At 36.2% G+C, this 15,364-nt stretch overlaps 2 protein-coding genes and 1 non-coding gene across 3 annotated transcripts in view; 2 read left to right on the top strand and 1 right to left on the bottom strand.

Annotated features, from left to right (window-relative positions):
* Nucleotides 1-1,884: 1,884 nt before the first annotated feature.
* On the bottom strand, nucleotides 1,885-1,957 carry Trnaf-aaa (transfer RNA phenylalanine (anticodon AAA)). The gene has a single exon. It is a non-coding gene; the product is annotated as a tRNA-Phe (tRNA).
* A 7,491-nt stretch (nucleotides 1,958-9,448) lies between these two features.
* Nucleotides 9,449-10,561, top strand: LOC130047566 (uncharacterized). The gene has a single exon (XM_056142882.1). It carries the CDS (start codon nucleotides 9,449-9,451, stop codon nucleotides 10,559-10,561), a length of 1,113 nt encoding a protein of 370 aa, XP_055998857.1.
* A 3,325-nt stretch (nucleotides 10,562-13,886) lies between these two features.
* The window catches only part of LOC125653668 (plexin-A4-like), a 53,550-nt gene continuing 52,072 nt past the window's right edge, over nucleotides 13,887-15,364 (top strand). The window contains exon 1 of the mRNA XM_056142993.1: nucleotides 13,887-15,331. The gene's annotated coding sequence lies outside the window, so the exon portion shown is untranslated. The remainder of the gene's footprint in view (nucleotides 15,332-15,364) is intronic.

Raw genomic sequence — 15,364 nt, 5'->3', positions numbered from 1 at the left:
CCCGTTTGTAATAACATATCGAACCGAAAATCGAGGCAATGAATCGAATATTGAATTGAGCGTTTATATTGAACAGTATCGATATTTCGGTGAATCGTTTCAGCCCTACTGACAATGTATGAATAATAGGCTGAACTGTAAATGCCCGGGGACCTTTTTTATTGTGAAAAAGTGAAAAGTAGGATGGGATACATTGTATGATAATCTGCTTCTCTGGGACCATTAGACCAGCCATGACAGAAGTTTAAAAAATTTAGGCTTCTTTATGGAGTACAGATAAAAATTTGTTCCTTGGAATTCAGTTGTTTCCTTGGAATAGGAAGAAGTTGCACTTAAAAGCACAGTTTAACACTAGAATGTTATGAAACACAGTTTCCCCTTAAGGCTAAGAACAAAAAGACTTCTATTTGACTTAATCCTTATATATCCAATATAGTCATGATGAGACCACAGTTTTTATGTAAGAAAAATTATGTCACATTTTCTCTGAAACAGTAATTGTCAATTGTCAAATAAGTGTGCAAGCCCAGGGTCTGAAAAAGGAGATAGCAGCCATAAAGTGACTCAGGTAAGAGGTAATGTCCCGTATATCAGCTAGGGTCTCAATTGCATGAGGAATATTTCAAAGTCAAAATTTTAATTACAGTGCATTCAAGTGTTACAGTAGCAACTTCGTTTAACCTGCAACAATAAATGTACATGTTTTTACAATAGTAAGTAGGAGAGGCAGAAATTGATCAGTTTCTGATCTATTTTCTACAAAAGCCTATTTAAGTATCATGTGAAAAAATAAATTCACATTCCATTGTCTTGTAATTACAAGAAAAGATCTTGTTATGGTGAGATAATTATCTCGAAATTAAGAGAAAAGATCTTGTAATTACAAGACAATTTTCTCTTGATTACGAGAATATATGTATATAAATCTGAGTTTCACAACTAATGGCGTTTGATTTGGTACACGGGAAAATATGCGATGTGAATATAATTTTATTGAAACGTTATTTTGCCATTTTGAGATAATCTTTTAATGCTCAATTGTTGGAAGTAAAAAGATACTCAACAAGTTATCACTTCCCTATGTTGCTGGGTCAGCAAATCGAAATTATCTTACTCAAAGTGTGTTCGACAGTATATAAACTCATCTGCATGGTGTTGCATAATTTAGTTATCTAGATATTTTAGTGTTCCTGCCAGAACATTAAAATTTATACCTATAATTTATGTTCCAGGCTATATATATAATTTACGTTCTGGCTGTAAGTTTAGTTCCGGTCTTAATTTTAGCCCCAGGTGGAGGGCACACACTTTTAGAAATATAAAATGCATATGTTTATAGTGCACATTTCTAATGGGTTTTATTTCTTTCATTGGCTTATGCAATAATTAAAGACTATAATATCATTAGAGCCGTATTATTTATATGTCTATTTCTGTGTTTTCAAAAACCAAAAATTGTCAGATCTACAGATGTTTTTTCTTGTTTTATTACAAAGATTTGATCTCCAATTCCATATTGTAGAGGAGCAGATTTACAAGTTAAATCTTAATTGAATTGGTGTTTGTCATGTCAGTTTATGATATCCATGTATGTAAATGAGGATCAGCATTTCATACAAGTGTAACAGGAAGGGAGAAAATGCAACGGACCAGACCGTGATTTGAACCCGGGCCCCCTGAATCTCTAGTCAGGTGCTCTACCAACTGAACTAACTGGCCACCGGAGATCGAACCCGGCTGACCGCTGCATTCCTCCCTCCTTAAATGTCTTCACACCCTGAAGACATCAACCCAGGATCTTTATCCCCTGGCAGGCATTTTCACCTGTCAGTTCCAGGGGCTGGTCTACGGCACCAAATGTAAAAGGAAAGGAGAAAATGCAACGGACCAGACCGTGATTTGAACCCGGGCCCCCTGAATCTTTAGTCAGGTGCTCTACCAACTGAGCTAACTGGCCACCGGAGATCGAACCCGGCTGACCGCTACATTTTGTAACAGGAAGGGAGGAATGTAGCGGTCAGCCAGGTTCGATTGCCGGTGGCCAGTTAGCTCAGTTGATTTAACTGTAGTAAAACTTTTAGAGTTAATAACAATAGACAAGAGTGTTTCAAAAGTTCTCTTTATATTGTATACATTTGTGATATGACTTGAACACAACTCAGATTTACTTGCAAAATTTAAAGGCTACCACCACACCATACTAAGTTCACTAAAGGTTTAAACCCTGATACTAACACAACAAAGTGTATTCCCTATTGTGAAAACACTGCATTTCTCTTCTAATTCATGATATGGTGAATGAAAAAGTGTGCAGCAATTTTCCATCTATATTAAAAAGCTATAAAGTTTTTTACATGAAGATATTTTCCCTTCAATCGCACCTTTGGTCATCCTTAATATACATAATTTTCTTTAAAGAAAAAAGGGTTCAGTATTTTGATTTTTTCCACAAAATGAAAAAATTCAACCTATTTTCCATTGTGAATGGTACAGAGTATCAGGCCATGAGGAGGTACCGATAATCCCTGGGTTCTTAGCTCACTTGAGTCAAAGACTCAATAATGTGAGCATTTCTGATCAAACCTTTCTGTTGTTAGCTCACCTGGGCTGAAAGTTCAAGTGAGCTTTTGTGATCACCTTTTGTCCGTTGTCTGTCCGTCTGTAAACTTTTTTTTACATTTTTCGACTTCTTCTCCAGAACCACTGGGTCAGAAAAGTTCAAATTTACATGGAAGCTTCCTGACATTGTGCAGATTCAAGTTTGTTAAACCCTTGGGGTCACAATAGGGTATCAAAATTTTACATGCAAATTCGAGGGCTGTTCGATATGTAATGTGTATTGTACAACAGCGCGATAACGCTTTGCACTATTTTGTGGATGATGATACCCTTGAATAGCTCTATTCAATACCTTTCTAATAATATAAACATGAGCCTTCAGCTCCTCATAGTTTTAAACTTATTATAGTCATTTCAGTAGAGTCAGTCGTTGACCACTGTTGTAAAAATTGTTGGGAAACGGGTTGAGAATATATATTGCAGAAATTAGAGCTTTTATAAGAGTTCGCACAAAACTCGGTCATTCAGTAATGCAGATTTTTACTGAATTGGGGGGAGTTTTATGGGTCTGATAAGGGATCTTATGAGACAGTTTGTAGGTGGAGAAAGAAATTTCTGACTGGCACAGAGTCCGTCAAAGATGCAGCAAAATCTGGCTGACCTGTGACTGTAACAGGCTAGGCAAATGTCTCAAAAGTCAGGGAAATAATTGAAAGTGATGGCAGATACACGATTCTTGATATTGCCAAAGCTGTTGGCATATCGCTATCATGTTTGCATTTCATTTTGAAGCGTATTTTGAAAGTACGAAAGATTTCTGCCTGATGGATACCGAATATATTGACAGACGACCAAAAACGGGTACGAGTATACAAACCGCTAAGCAATTGCTCAAAATGTTTCCCAAATTCAATCAAAGAATTTGCAAACATTGTTATCGATGGCAATACGTGAGTTCACTATTTCGAACCAGTAAGAAAATTTGGAAACAAAATATGGCTAATTAAACATGGTAGAAGGCCTGCAGTTGCCAAAAGAACCATAAGCACAAAGAAGGTTCTTTGTTGCATATTCTTCTCATGTGATGGTATAGCTGTACAAGGGCAAAAGTGTTGCAGGTCGGTATTACTGAGATGGTATACTGAAAAAGCTTAGGAAATATTATCATAAACGACGCCCTGTGTCAGGATTTAGGCATGTTCGTCTACTTCATGATAATGCTACATCACATACATCTGAGCTTGTGAAACTATTTTTGAAGTCGGAGAAGGTTACCGTCTTGCCACACCCACCATACTCTCCAGATCTAGCCCTGTGCCACTTTTTCCTTTTTCCAAAACTTAAAAAGTTCTTATCTGGTCGTTGTTACAAGTCCCGACAAGCCCTTGGCTTAGTCATATCAGTCGGTGCCTTAGAGGTCTTCTACCTAAATCAGCGTACCGTGACACATTTCAGAAATGGATCGATTCAGAGATTGAAATTATGTATTTCAAACCGCAGAGAATACTTTGAAGTGATGTAATGTTCATTACACTATTTGAGTCGAATGCTTTTGAGATATTATACAATATACATTACATATCGAACAGCCCTCGTATATAGGGGAAAATTTTAAATATGGGCCAAGGTGACTCGTGGGTCCCTTATTGTGCCCCACTGCAACGCGAAAGGGGACATAGAAATACCGGTGTTTGTGCATCCGTCTGTCCGTCCGTCGGTCCCAATCCACTTTGTGGACGCAACTCCTCAGGAACCGCCAAGTGGATTTTGTTCATATTTTGTGGGGTTGTTAGTCACCATGTGTAGTTGATCATATTGTGCCACCATTTTGATTTGACAAATTTTACAGGAGTTATGGGACTTCGTTGAATTTTTACATGCTACACTATACTATAGGAACACGTTGTGGATGTAACTCCTCAAAACCGCTCATCAGATTTTGTTCAAATTTTGTAGGATTGTTAGTCACCATATGTAGTTTATTATATTGTGCTGTCATTTTGATTCGACAAATTTTACAGGAGTTATGGGACTTTTGTGCTTCAACTTTTTTTGCAGTGGTGGGGGACATGGCTACGTGTAGCAATCTTGTTTTCGTATTGCATCACAAATGTCACATCGGGCAGGGCATTCATGTCCAATAGACGTATTTCTAGTTATAACCCCCCAAACGAAGTTCAGGGGGGTATATCTAAGGAATCACTCACTCTGTCTGTCTGTCTGTCTGTCTGTCTGTCTGTCTGTCTGTCTGTCTGTCTGTCTGTCTGTCCGTCCGTCCGTCCGTCCGTCCGTCCGTCCGTCCATCCGTCCGTCTGTCTGTCTCCAGATTCGTGTCCGGGCCATACATTTGTTCTTTGACATAAGCATACCATATTTGGCACACAGGTGGATCACCATCAGACGATGTGTCAATTACCTTCATGACCTCTATATGACCTTGACCCTTGACCTCAAGGTCAAAATTAAAGGTTTTTTACAATGGATTCGTGTTCGGGCTATAACTTCTTTGTTCTTTGACATAGCCATACCATATTTGGCACACAGGTGGATCACCATGACACAATGTGTCAAGTACCTTCATGACCTCCATAGGACCTTGACCCTTGACTTCAAGGTCAAAATTAAAGTTTTTTACAATGGATTCGTGTTCGGGCCATAATTTCTTTGTTCTTTGACATAGGCATACCATATTTGACACATGAGTGTATCACCATGAGACGATGTGTTGGGTACATTCATGACCTCCATATGACCTTGAACTTTGACCTCAAGGTCAAAATTGATTATAGGGTTTTGACATAGTCATACCATAAGACATGGGTGTATCAACATGAGACTATGTGTCATGTACATTTATGACCTCTTTATGACCTTGACCTTTGATCTCAAGGTCAAAATTAAAGGTTTATACCATGGATTTGTGTTCGGACTATATCTTCCATTTTCTTCTACAAAGGCATATTATATTTTTACACTCGGGGAAAGAGGTAATTTATATCTATTAACATCACCCTTTGGGAGATTGGGGTAAGTGGGGGGGGGGGGGGTATTCTTAGTGAGCATTGCTGACACAGTACCTCTTGTTTTTAAATTGATTAATGCAAATAATGTATCTTTAATGATCAAATCATTTCATGCTGATTACTAAGATATTGAGTACAAGAGAGCACTGTCAGACAGAATTCTGTGCATGTATAAGTCCCATATATATTAAAAATGGTATTGGAGTTGCACAATAATTCCAAATATTTAAATGGATTAAACACTTCAGCACAGCTAAGTATTCCCTATAGAGATACAGTCCCTGAAACGTTCTACCTTGCCATTTTCCTGTGCGCTCACCGTTCACCAGCCACTTGCGTTCACCATTCACAAAAAATACACTGCACGGTTCATTCACCGTTCGTTCAGCGTTCAGTCTTTTGTCTTTGCATTGCAATGTCATTCGGAACACCAAGGTGAAAGGATCGATTTTGATAGAGAAGCAAACATGAAAAAAGAACCTGTGTATAACAGTGGATGGAAACTATCTTATGTTATCAGAAATTTGATAGTGAAGACTACAAAAAACACATTTCAAAATTTTTATCTTTAACTTAATTTTAGACAAATCAACTCCCCCACTTTGTAATTGAAAAGAAAACAATGCCACACTTTAATGTACATGCATATCTAATTGTCATTTGAAACTGATTTGACAAGGATTTTACCGCTGTCAGATAAGTCGGACCAAAACAAAGTTGGACTACGATAAAATCGGACTATAACAGTCGGACTATTTCAAAGTTAGACTACCGATGTATAGAATATAACTCAGTCAAGTGATATAAGGTTTATATGGGAAGTGATTTAAGTTAAAACTTTGGAAGTATATATATTTGATTTGAATGTAAATCATTTTTAAATTTAAACATTTTGTTAATGTTTTTAACAGTTGGAATATATTGAAATCAACTTTGGCTCACCGTTCACATTTGTGCTCCGTTTGTGCTCCATTTGCATTCTGCGTTTGCTCACCGTTTACCAACTGTTCATCAAATTGCGTTCACTGTTCACTCTCTGTTCAAGTACCTATAGTTACAGACCCTGAAGTGTGCTACTACACCTCCAAAGCATTTGTTTCGTTCTGTGCAAACCGTTCAGCTTTCCGTGCAGACCATTCAGCGTTCTGTGCAAACTGTTCTGTGTAAGAATCGTTCCGTGCATGAGTAAGCCACGCCCATAGAAACGTGCAGATCGTTCAAACCACGCTCTTAGAAACGTACAGACCGTGCAAGTTGTTTTGGTATGGGTTCTAGGGCAGGTGAGCAGTTGTTTTGGTATGGGGTCTAGGACAGGTGAACAGTGCTGGGAATTCGAGCAAATATTTCAAAATACCTTTTATAGAAATGGAAAGCAAATATGCTTTCTAAGTACATTAGAAATAAATAACAATGTTTTAAATTTTTGTTTTTTTTTCCAATGCTGCGGTCTATGCCAATTCAATGAGGTCTATGTCATCTTGTTTTGGCATAGACCCGTGGTCTATACCAAGTTTTAAACCAATTTTGAACAGCGGAGGGGTGGCGGGTGTAAGGTAGTTTGTGAACACTTCGCTCCTATGTGGCTTATTGGAGTTCATGTTGTCTGCATGTATGTTCCTGCTCATGCTTTAAATCTCCTCTCTCTTGATGTGGGAGTTGGCCATTGGAGAACTTTGTTTGTTTTATCAGGATCGGTTTCAAAACAACAGGACCGAGTTGACAAAAATTAGTTTTAAAGTCTAAGACAGTTAACATCTAGATATCACACTATAAATGGAAGAGTTAATAGTTTTAAAATTATTTGTTGAAGTTAAATAACGTTCATGCAACTGGGCCCTGAGCATATAGAATCAAACCTTATGTATATGGTTATGTCAAATTAAAGTATTTAATGCTTATTGTATTATTAGTGTTCACATGATTGTGTTATATACATTTATCTACTAAATATTTACTCCCTTGGGGATCTGGGTTAAAACAGGTCCTCTGTACCCCTTACTTGTCATAAAAGGCAACTAAATGGGGTTGTCCTTGGGATGAGACCACAAAAATCGAGACACTGTGTAATTACTGGTGTGACACGATAAAGATCCCTCCCTGCTCAATGGCCGTAAGCGCCGAGCATAGGCCTAAATTTTGCAGCCTTTCACCCGGGCAATGGTGACGTCTCAATATGAGTGAAAAATTCTCGAGCAGGACGTTAAACATTTATTATATTCGATCAATCTACCATATATACTATATTTGTATGAACTTGATTACAACTTCTTTGTAACATCATTTATATAATTTATTGAGCATGGTACACAAACAAACAATTGAAAGGGTCAACGATGAGCACGGGGCAGATACCAACCTGATTAAAATCAGATCCTATGATCTGCTCACATAGATATATAGCGATCTACGTGAGTGGATCATAGGATCTGATTTTATTCAGATTGGGCAGATCCAGAACATTTTCAAGGGATTTGGGGTTGGGTTGTGGCCCAAGTTTGTAAATTTGGGGTGAGTGGGTGAGCTTTAGGAGATTAAAAATCCCAAATTTTGGCAAAAAGACCAAAGGAAGATTGTTACAAATCCCGTCCTTGAATCTGCCAGTCCTAAGTTTTACTGTGCAGGTGCCAGAAGTCTCCCCTCCCTGAATCTGCCAGTCCTAAGTTTTACTGTGAGGGTGCTCTCAAAAGTTATTATGTACATGTATGCTCTCTGAATAATATACTTCTTCCTTTTATATATTGATGAGTTACAGATCGAGTTTGAGTTTTGTGTTGGTTGGTTGATTTTTTATAGAATTGTATTCAACATAAAAAGGATTGTTGTGAGTTCTTAATTTATTGAACTAAATGAGTGTAACATACAATCTGAATACCACATGTAATGCTATACTTTGATGGATTTCCTACATGTACATTTAAAACAGCATGGACACAATTTGAGCTAAAAATTTTCAAATTCTAATTTTCCATTTTTTTGTTTACAATGTCTAATAAAGCTTTTCTAATGGTCAACCAAAATTTGAATATCAGTTGTTGAGTTACGTACAAGTAAGATACAGCACTAACAATTCTTTGTTATGTAAACGAGGCTAGTACCATGATTTTGTTTACATATAGATTGCTTATTAGAAAATAGCATGTTGAAAACAAAATGAAGTGCCCAACACTGTAGAAACTTTTAAATTGTGTCTGCAGAATTAACTTGTAAATTGAAAAAGTCTGCTTTAAATGAAACTTTTAAATATTTAACCTATGTAAACAAAAACATGGCATGAGCCTTGTTTACATAACAAAGAATTGTGAGCTCTGTATCTCCCAGGTACCTTGACAATTGTCATTAAAATTTTTACTATTGGAAATAACTTAGTTAAACATTGTAAACATTAAAAATGATGAAATAAAATTTGAAAATTTTCAGCTCAAATCCTTTAAATGCAGGTGGAGGCATTTGTGCCGTGCCGATACATATAGTTCTATACTTATTTCTGGTTTATATATATATATATATATATATATATATATATATATATATATATATATATCACTAGAATTACCATCAACACAAACAGTTAGATTGTCTAAGTTTTGGGTTCCTTTCTCAGGAACAGGTTGTCCTAAAAATTTACAATCTGATTACATGTAATTTACAATCTGATTACATGTAATTGTTTTTGTCATTGGTCATTTGTCATTGCTTTACATAATTTTATAATTTGTTTAACAATTGTATAATACTTGTCGTTACTAAATTGATGCATTTGATATTTTGTAGATGTATTGAAAATGGAAGAACAGTTCTGTGAAGCATGTAATGTCTAAGGAACGGGGATATAAGGAATAGTGCATTGAAATATTTAGACACCAGTCATGACAGCTTTAACAACATTTTTCTGCAGTGTCTGCCTTTTACTAAGAGCCATTACAGGAAAAGCTGACAACCATTTTGAAACAGTATTTTCAATTCCCAATCCTTTAACAAATTTCCCACTTCGAAATATTGAATTTGACCCTCAAAATGATGACATCTTTGTGAGTGGGAAGAATGTCTTGTACAAATTATTGAAAGAGGACAATTATAGAGAATATAAGAATAAATCTACTGGTCCAGATAAGGTTTGTTTTCCAGAGGTAGAGAGACAGAAAAAATACTGTGGAGATGATGAAAATTCAGTCATGATTGTAACACCCGATTACCTGATCACATGCAGCACATTGAAAGGGGGACTGTGCAGAAAGCGAAACAAAATGAATCTGAATAGTACAGGGGATGTGTCAAATGTTGGATTAGTATCAGACATTGAAAAATCTGCTGTTGGAAGACTAATTACTGTGACTGTCAAGACTAGTTCTGGAAGAACAAATGAATCTCGTTTACTGTTTGCAAAATCATACACTACTTTGCCCTCAAATATTGCAGGTTCGATGGATAGAACTGCTATTTTCTCAGTTGCGCCAGATTTACCTGCAAAATCAATTTCTACTTCAGTTTTAAAGAAGGAGAATATATTTGACATGCTTTTGAAAGAAAGAATAGTAGATAACACTAAACTGGAATACAAAGCTCTGCTGGAGGATGATAACTTCGCGTTTCTTCTGTTGAACCAGAACTCCAAAGCTAAAATTGCAAAAATCTGTAAATCTGTTGATAGTGTTGATCCAAAGAGAGTGTATGAAGATATTCCTATATATTGCTATAAAGATGGTACCAACTTCACACAAATGAAACATGGGACGTTTGTTTCTTATTTGGGCAGTAGGTATTTAGTGGCTGTGTTCTCTAATTCTGAGAATTCAGCAGCAGTCTGTGTGTTTAAGGAAACTGAAATTTTAAACAAATTTCTGGAGTCTAGAAGAGACAGATATGGTTGCCCAAAACATGACCTCACAGACAATGATGCAATATTTGGACAGGAAAAGGATGTCAAATGTGTACACTGGATGTCAATTACTAAGGAAAATGAGGTAATCATGCATGTTTAGCAAATAGTCTGCCAGAAAAGATTAAATTTGGTGGAAGCTTCCTGTCATAATGAAGATTCAAATTTGTCCAAATCATAGCCCCAGTGGTAGGGTCCGACTGCAAATAGTTTGCAAATAGTTTTACATGGGGATATACAGGAAAAATATTCTCAAGAAAACAAGACCATGATTAGTCAAGCATCTTCAGGTAGTGTATATATGCCAAACAATTGGTTGTCGTACGTCGTGGTGCGCCGTGTGTCATGCGTTAACAATTGAACATTTTTAAGTTCTTCTTGATAACTACCAGTCCAATTCTTTTCATATTTGGCATGAAGCATCTTTGGAACAAGGGGGACTAAATTGTAAATTTCAGGACTCCAGCACCCCTGGGGCCCTAGGGGTGGGGCAAAAACTGCCCAAAATTGACCAATTTTCAAAAATCTTCTTCTTTAGAAATGTACACGTGTAAGAAAAACTAAATGTATAGTGATGTAGAGCAGGAAGACCTCTACCAAAATTGTAAATTTCATGATCCCCAGGGTAGGGGTTTTGACCCCAAGGCGGAGCCAAACTTGGTACATAGTGTTTATGTGTAAAACACTTAAATAACATCTTCTTTATATAGTGCTATTGATACTAAATTGAAAGTAAATAGATATTTAGAAAGAAGAGGTAGTCCTTTACCAAAATTGTAAATTTGATGATCCCAGGGGTAGGGGGTTTGGTATCAGGGTGGGTCCAAAATGGTCAGTTATTAAATGTGTGAACAATAGACATTTTTAACTTCTTCTTGATAACTATCAGTCCAATTCTTTTCAAATTTAGTATGAAACATAGTTGAAACAAAGGGAACATAAATTGTAAATTTTAGGATTCCTGCACCCCTGGGACCTTAGGGGCAGGGCAAACACTGCCCAAAAATGACCAATTTTCAAAAATCTTCTTCTCAAGAATTACACACATGTAAGAAAAACTAAATGCATAGTATTGTAGAGCAGGAAAGCCTCTACCAAAATTATAAATTTCATGATCCCTGGGGTAGTGGTTCTGACCCCAGGGCTGGGCCAAACTTGTTATATAGCGTTTATGTGTAAAACACTTAACGTAGTTCCACACTCCTGTGACGTCATAGGATTTTGCAAAGTCAATAATTTAATGATAGGAACATAAATTTTGTTGGAATCTTTTTCAATTGTTATTGTAAAAAATCTTGTTAGCCATAAAATATTTCAAAAGTCTTAATAGTTGTATTTGAATAGTCAATGATATGTTTCAAAATATTGAATTCAAGGACAATAACTCTGTTTTCATTCAATTATTTATCAAGTCCATAATGCGATATATTTCCTTTATTTTTGACAAAACATTTTACCAAGGCGATAAGGAATCATTATCTGTGTCTTTTCATGAAATTACATAAAATTTTAATCCCGAGTGATTTTAAATAGCTCAGCTGTATGGTGCCAGACTTCAGTTTTTGATGGGGGTATACATAATCTGGAAGCTATAGATTTGAAATTATTAAGGAAAGGTATGGATTTTTCCCCATGAATAACTATAACAGATGTAACTCTACTAATATAAACAGAAAAAATGATATGTAAACCATGCTATAAGGAAAACGCGTCCACATTTGTTTGTTTTTTTTACCATTTTAGGGAATAACGCTAATTCAATAATTTTGCACATGTTATTCAAACACTTGATGAACATATTGAAAATGACATGTGTTTTAGTTATTGACATGTTTCCCGATAAATATATGCAATTCAAAAAATATTTTGTTTTTGTATTAAAATAACAACAAATAACTGTTTCCAATGAATTTTATAAAAATCTACATCGGGGTATATGACTTTAGTGGTGTATGTAATGAAAATTAATATGGAAATCCTTAACTGTTTTGCCTTTTTTCATTACTCTGAATGTTAATTTATTGATTCCAAACAAAAAAATGCTACCTAAACCCATAAAAATCCTGGACTAAGGACCCACCTTAAATAACATCGTCTTTAGTGCTGTTGATACTAAATTGAAACTAAATAGATATTTAGAAAGAACAGGTAGTCCTTTACCAAAATTGTAAATCTGATTTCCCCCAGAGTAAGGGTTTTGACCCCAGGGTGGGACCAAACTAAGTATATATAGTATTTATGTGTAAGTTTGCTGATACTGCATAAAATCTAAATGCATACTTAGGAATAGCAGAAAAGGATGTACAAAAAATGGTGAGTTTCACAACCCATGGTTTTGACTTTAGGATGAGTCATATATTTTGATGTTTTAATGTTAATACACCTATTATTTAAAGCCTTTCATCAGTGTATGCACTATTGAGGTCAGTGAAGTTTTAAGAACACATCTTGTTTTATACTGTTGCTGAACATTAGAATTTAGCTTAGATATTCAGAACAGGAAATTTTTTCTAGATTTCATAGCCCATGGAAGTAGTGATACTTTTTCACTAGTATTCAGGTGACCGATAAGGCCTGTGGGCCTCTTGTTTCTGAACCAAGCAGCTTGTAAAATGTTAGTTTTGCTCAAGCTTGTTTATTGTTAGTAACTGCTGTTCAGGTGAGTGATGTGGCCCATGGACCTCTTGTTCAAGTGGAGATAACCAAGAATTAAAATAAAAAAGTGTGGCATATTTAAAAAAATCTTCTCAACAAGAATCACTGTGCCAATTTCAATCAAACTTGGCACAAATCATCCTTGGGTGAAGGGGATTCAAGTTTGTTCAATAAAGGATCATGCTTTCTCCAAAGGGGAGATAATCAAGAAAGGGTAAAAATAAGGTGTTGTCATTTAAAAATCTTCTAAAGAACCATTAGATCAGAAAAGTTTAAAGAACAAGGTACCTTACAAATACATTTTGGGTACCTTTCAGGTACATCTCATTTCTGTAAGGGCAGACATGAAAATGGTAGAATGCAGAATTTCCATCTGTAGGAAAGAAGATTATTAAAGTATATTGAAAGAGGACAGGATACGTTTGCACTTAGGGAAACAAACATGGCTACTTCAGTGACCTTTCTTGGTGTTTTCTGGCTTCGTTCATCAGTCATGGGGCAAAACAACAACCGGTTTGAGACAATTTCTACAGTTCCTCGGTCAAATTTTCCTCTTGAGAATATCGAGTTTGATCCATGGAGTAACAATGACTGCTTCGTGAGTGGGAAAAATGTCCTTTACAAGTTTATTACACAAGATGGAAACATGGCAAATAGTCCAGTGAGATCAAAGTTGACTGGACCAGATTATAAATGCCTTGCAAAAGATTACTGTGGCGATGACTACAACTCAGTGCTGGTAATAACACCAGATAGTTTCATAGGGCAGACATGAAAATGGTAGAATGCAGAATTTCCATCTGTAGGAAAGAAGATTATTAAAGTATATTGAAAGAGGACAGGATACGTTTGCACTTAGGGAAACAAACATGGCTACTTCAGTGACCTTTCTTGGTGTTTTCTGGCTTCGTTCATCAGTCATGGGGCAAAACAACAACCGGTTTGAGACAATTTCTACAGTTCCTCGGTCAAATTTTCCTCTTGAGAATATCGAGTTTGATCCATGGAGTAACAATGACTGCTTCGTGAGTGGGAAAAATGTCCTTTACAAGTTTATTACACAAGATGGAAACATGGCAAATAGTCCAGTGAGATCAAAGTTGACTGGACCAGATTATAAATGCCTTGCAAAAGATTACTGTGGCGATGACTACAACTCAGTGCTGGTAATAACACCAGATAGTTTCATAACTTGCAGCACGTTGTATGGAGGACGGTGTGTCAGACGAGATAAAACGTTTTTGAATGATACTTTAGTTGGGAATACAAACATTAAATTGGTGTGGAGGGCAGATGCTTCAGCTGTTGGTATATATCTGTATGTGAGTTTAAATGGAGATGTTAGTAAACATGTTTTACATCTTCAGAGTTGAGAGAAGTAGACATATTTGATATATTTTTGAAAGATCTTAAAAAAAACTCTGTCAGAATGGACTATAGAGTTGTACTGGAGAATGAAGACTTTGTTTTTCTGTTGGTGAATCATAACTCGCAGGCCAAACTAGTAAAGATCTGTAAAACTATTAATGCTAAGGACCCAAAGAAAGTTTATGAAGACATTCCTTTAACTTGCTCTGACAAAGATGGCACCCATTTCCCCCGTGTTGTGCATGGAACTTTTGTATACGTATCGGGTAAGAGGTACCTGGTGGCTCTATTCACGAACTCCACAGTTTCATCGGCCATTTGTGTTTATGAAGAAAATGAGATCTATAAGGCATTTTTGGAGTCCAGGAAAAACAGATATGGCTGTCCAAAGAATAATCTCAGAGAAGAAGATAAAGTATTTGATGATTTAACACCATTAGTCTCGGATTGTATTAATGTTACTGGTGTAGAGGTATGGTACATAAAACAAATTATACATGTAGTTGGAAATGTATGCAATTAATTGTTATATTGTAAAAAATAGTCCATGAGAAAAAGTAAATTTTTTGAAAGAGCATCGAAGAAGCTGCATCTCAATTTGATATACAGTATTCTAGTTTAAGACTATAGTAATCATTTACAGATACCTGAAGGAATCTTTGATGCCTTTACAAAGGAGAAATTCTGCAATGATATCATAGCACCCGAGTTTGGTATCATCGTGGGACTGTTGGCTCTGAATGGAACTGCTGTGTATACCTCTACAGATGTTTTTACTGTGGTGGGGAGCACTGTAGTGAATGACTTGGTTACTCTGTACATTGGGACAGAAGACAGCTTTGTTGTGAAGGTAATACAAATTTGTGAAGCAGTTTGAGTTCTT

The sequence above is a fragment of the Ostrea edulis genome, chromosome 7, assembly GCF_947568905.1.
Source record: "Ostrea edulis chromosome 7, xbOstEdul1.1, whole genome shotgun sequence".
NCBI classification, from domain to species: Eukaryota; Metazoa; Mollusca; class Bivalvia; order Ostreida; family Ostreidae; genus Ostrea; species Ostrea edulis.
The sequence above is the reverse complement of the archived record's forward strand: the minus strand, read 5'-3'. Positions and strand labels throughout refer to the sequence as shown.

Excerpts from the sequence above, each read along its gene's own strand:
- LOC130047566 (XM_056142882.1), top strand. The coding sequence starts at position 9,449 with ATGACAGCTTTAACAACATTTTTCTGCAGTGTCTGCCTTTTACTAAGA.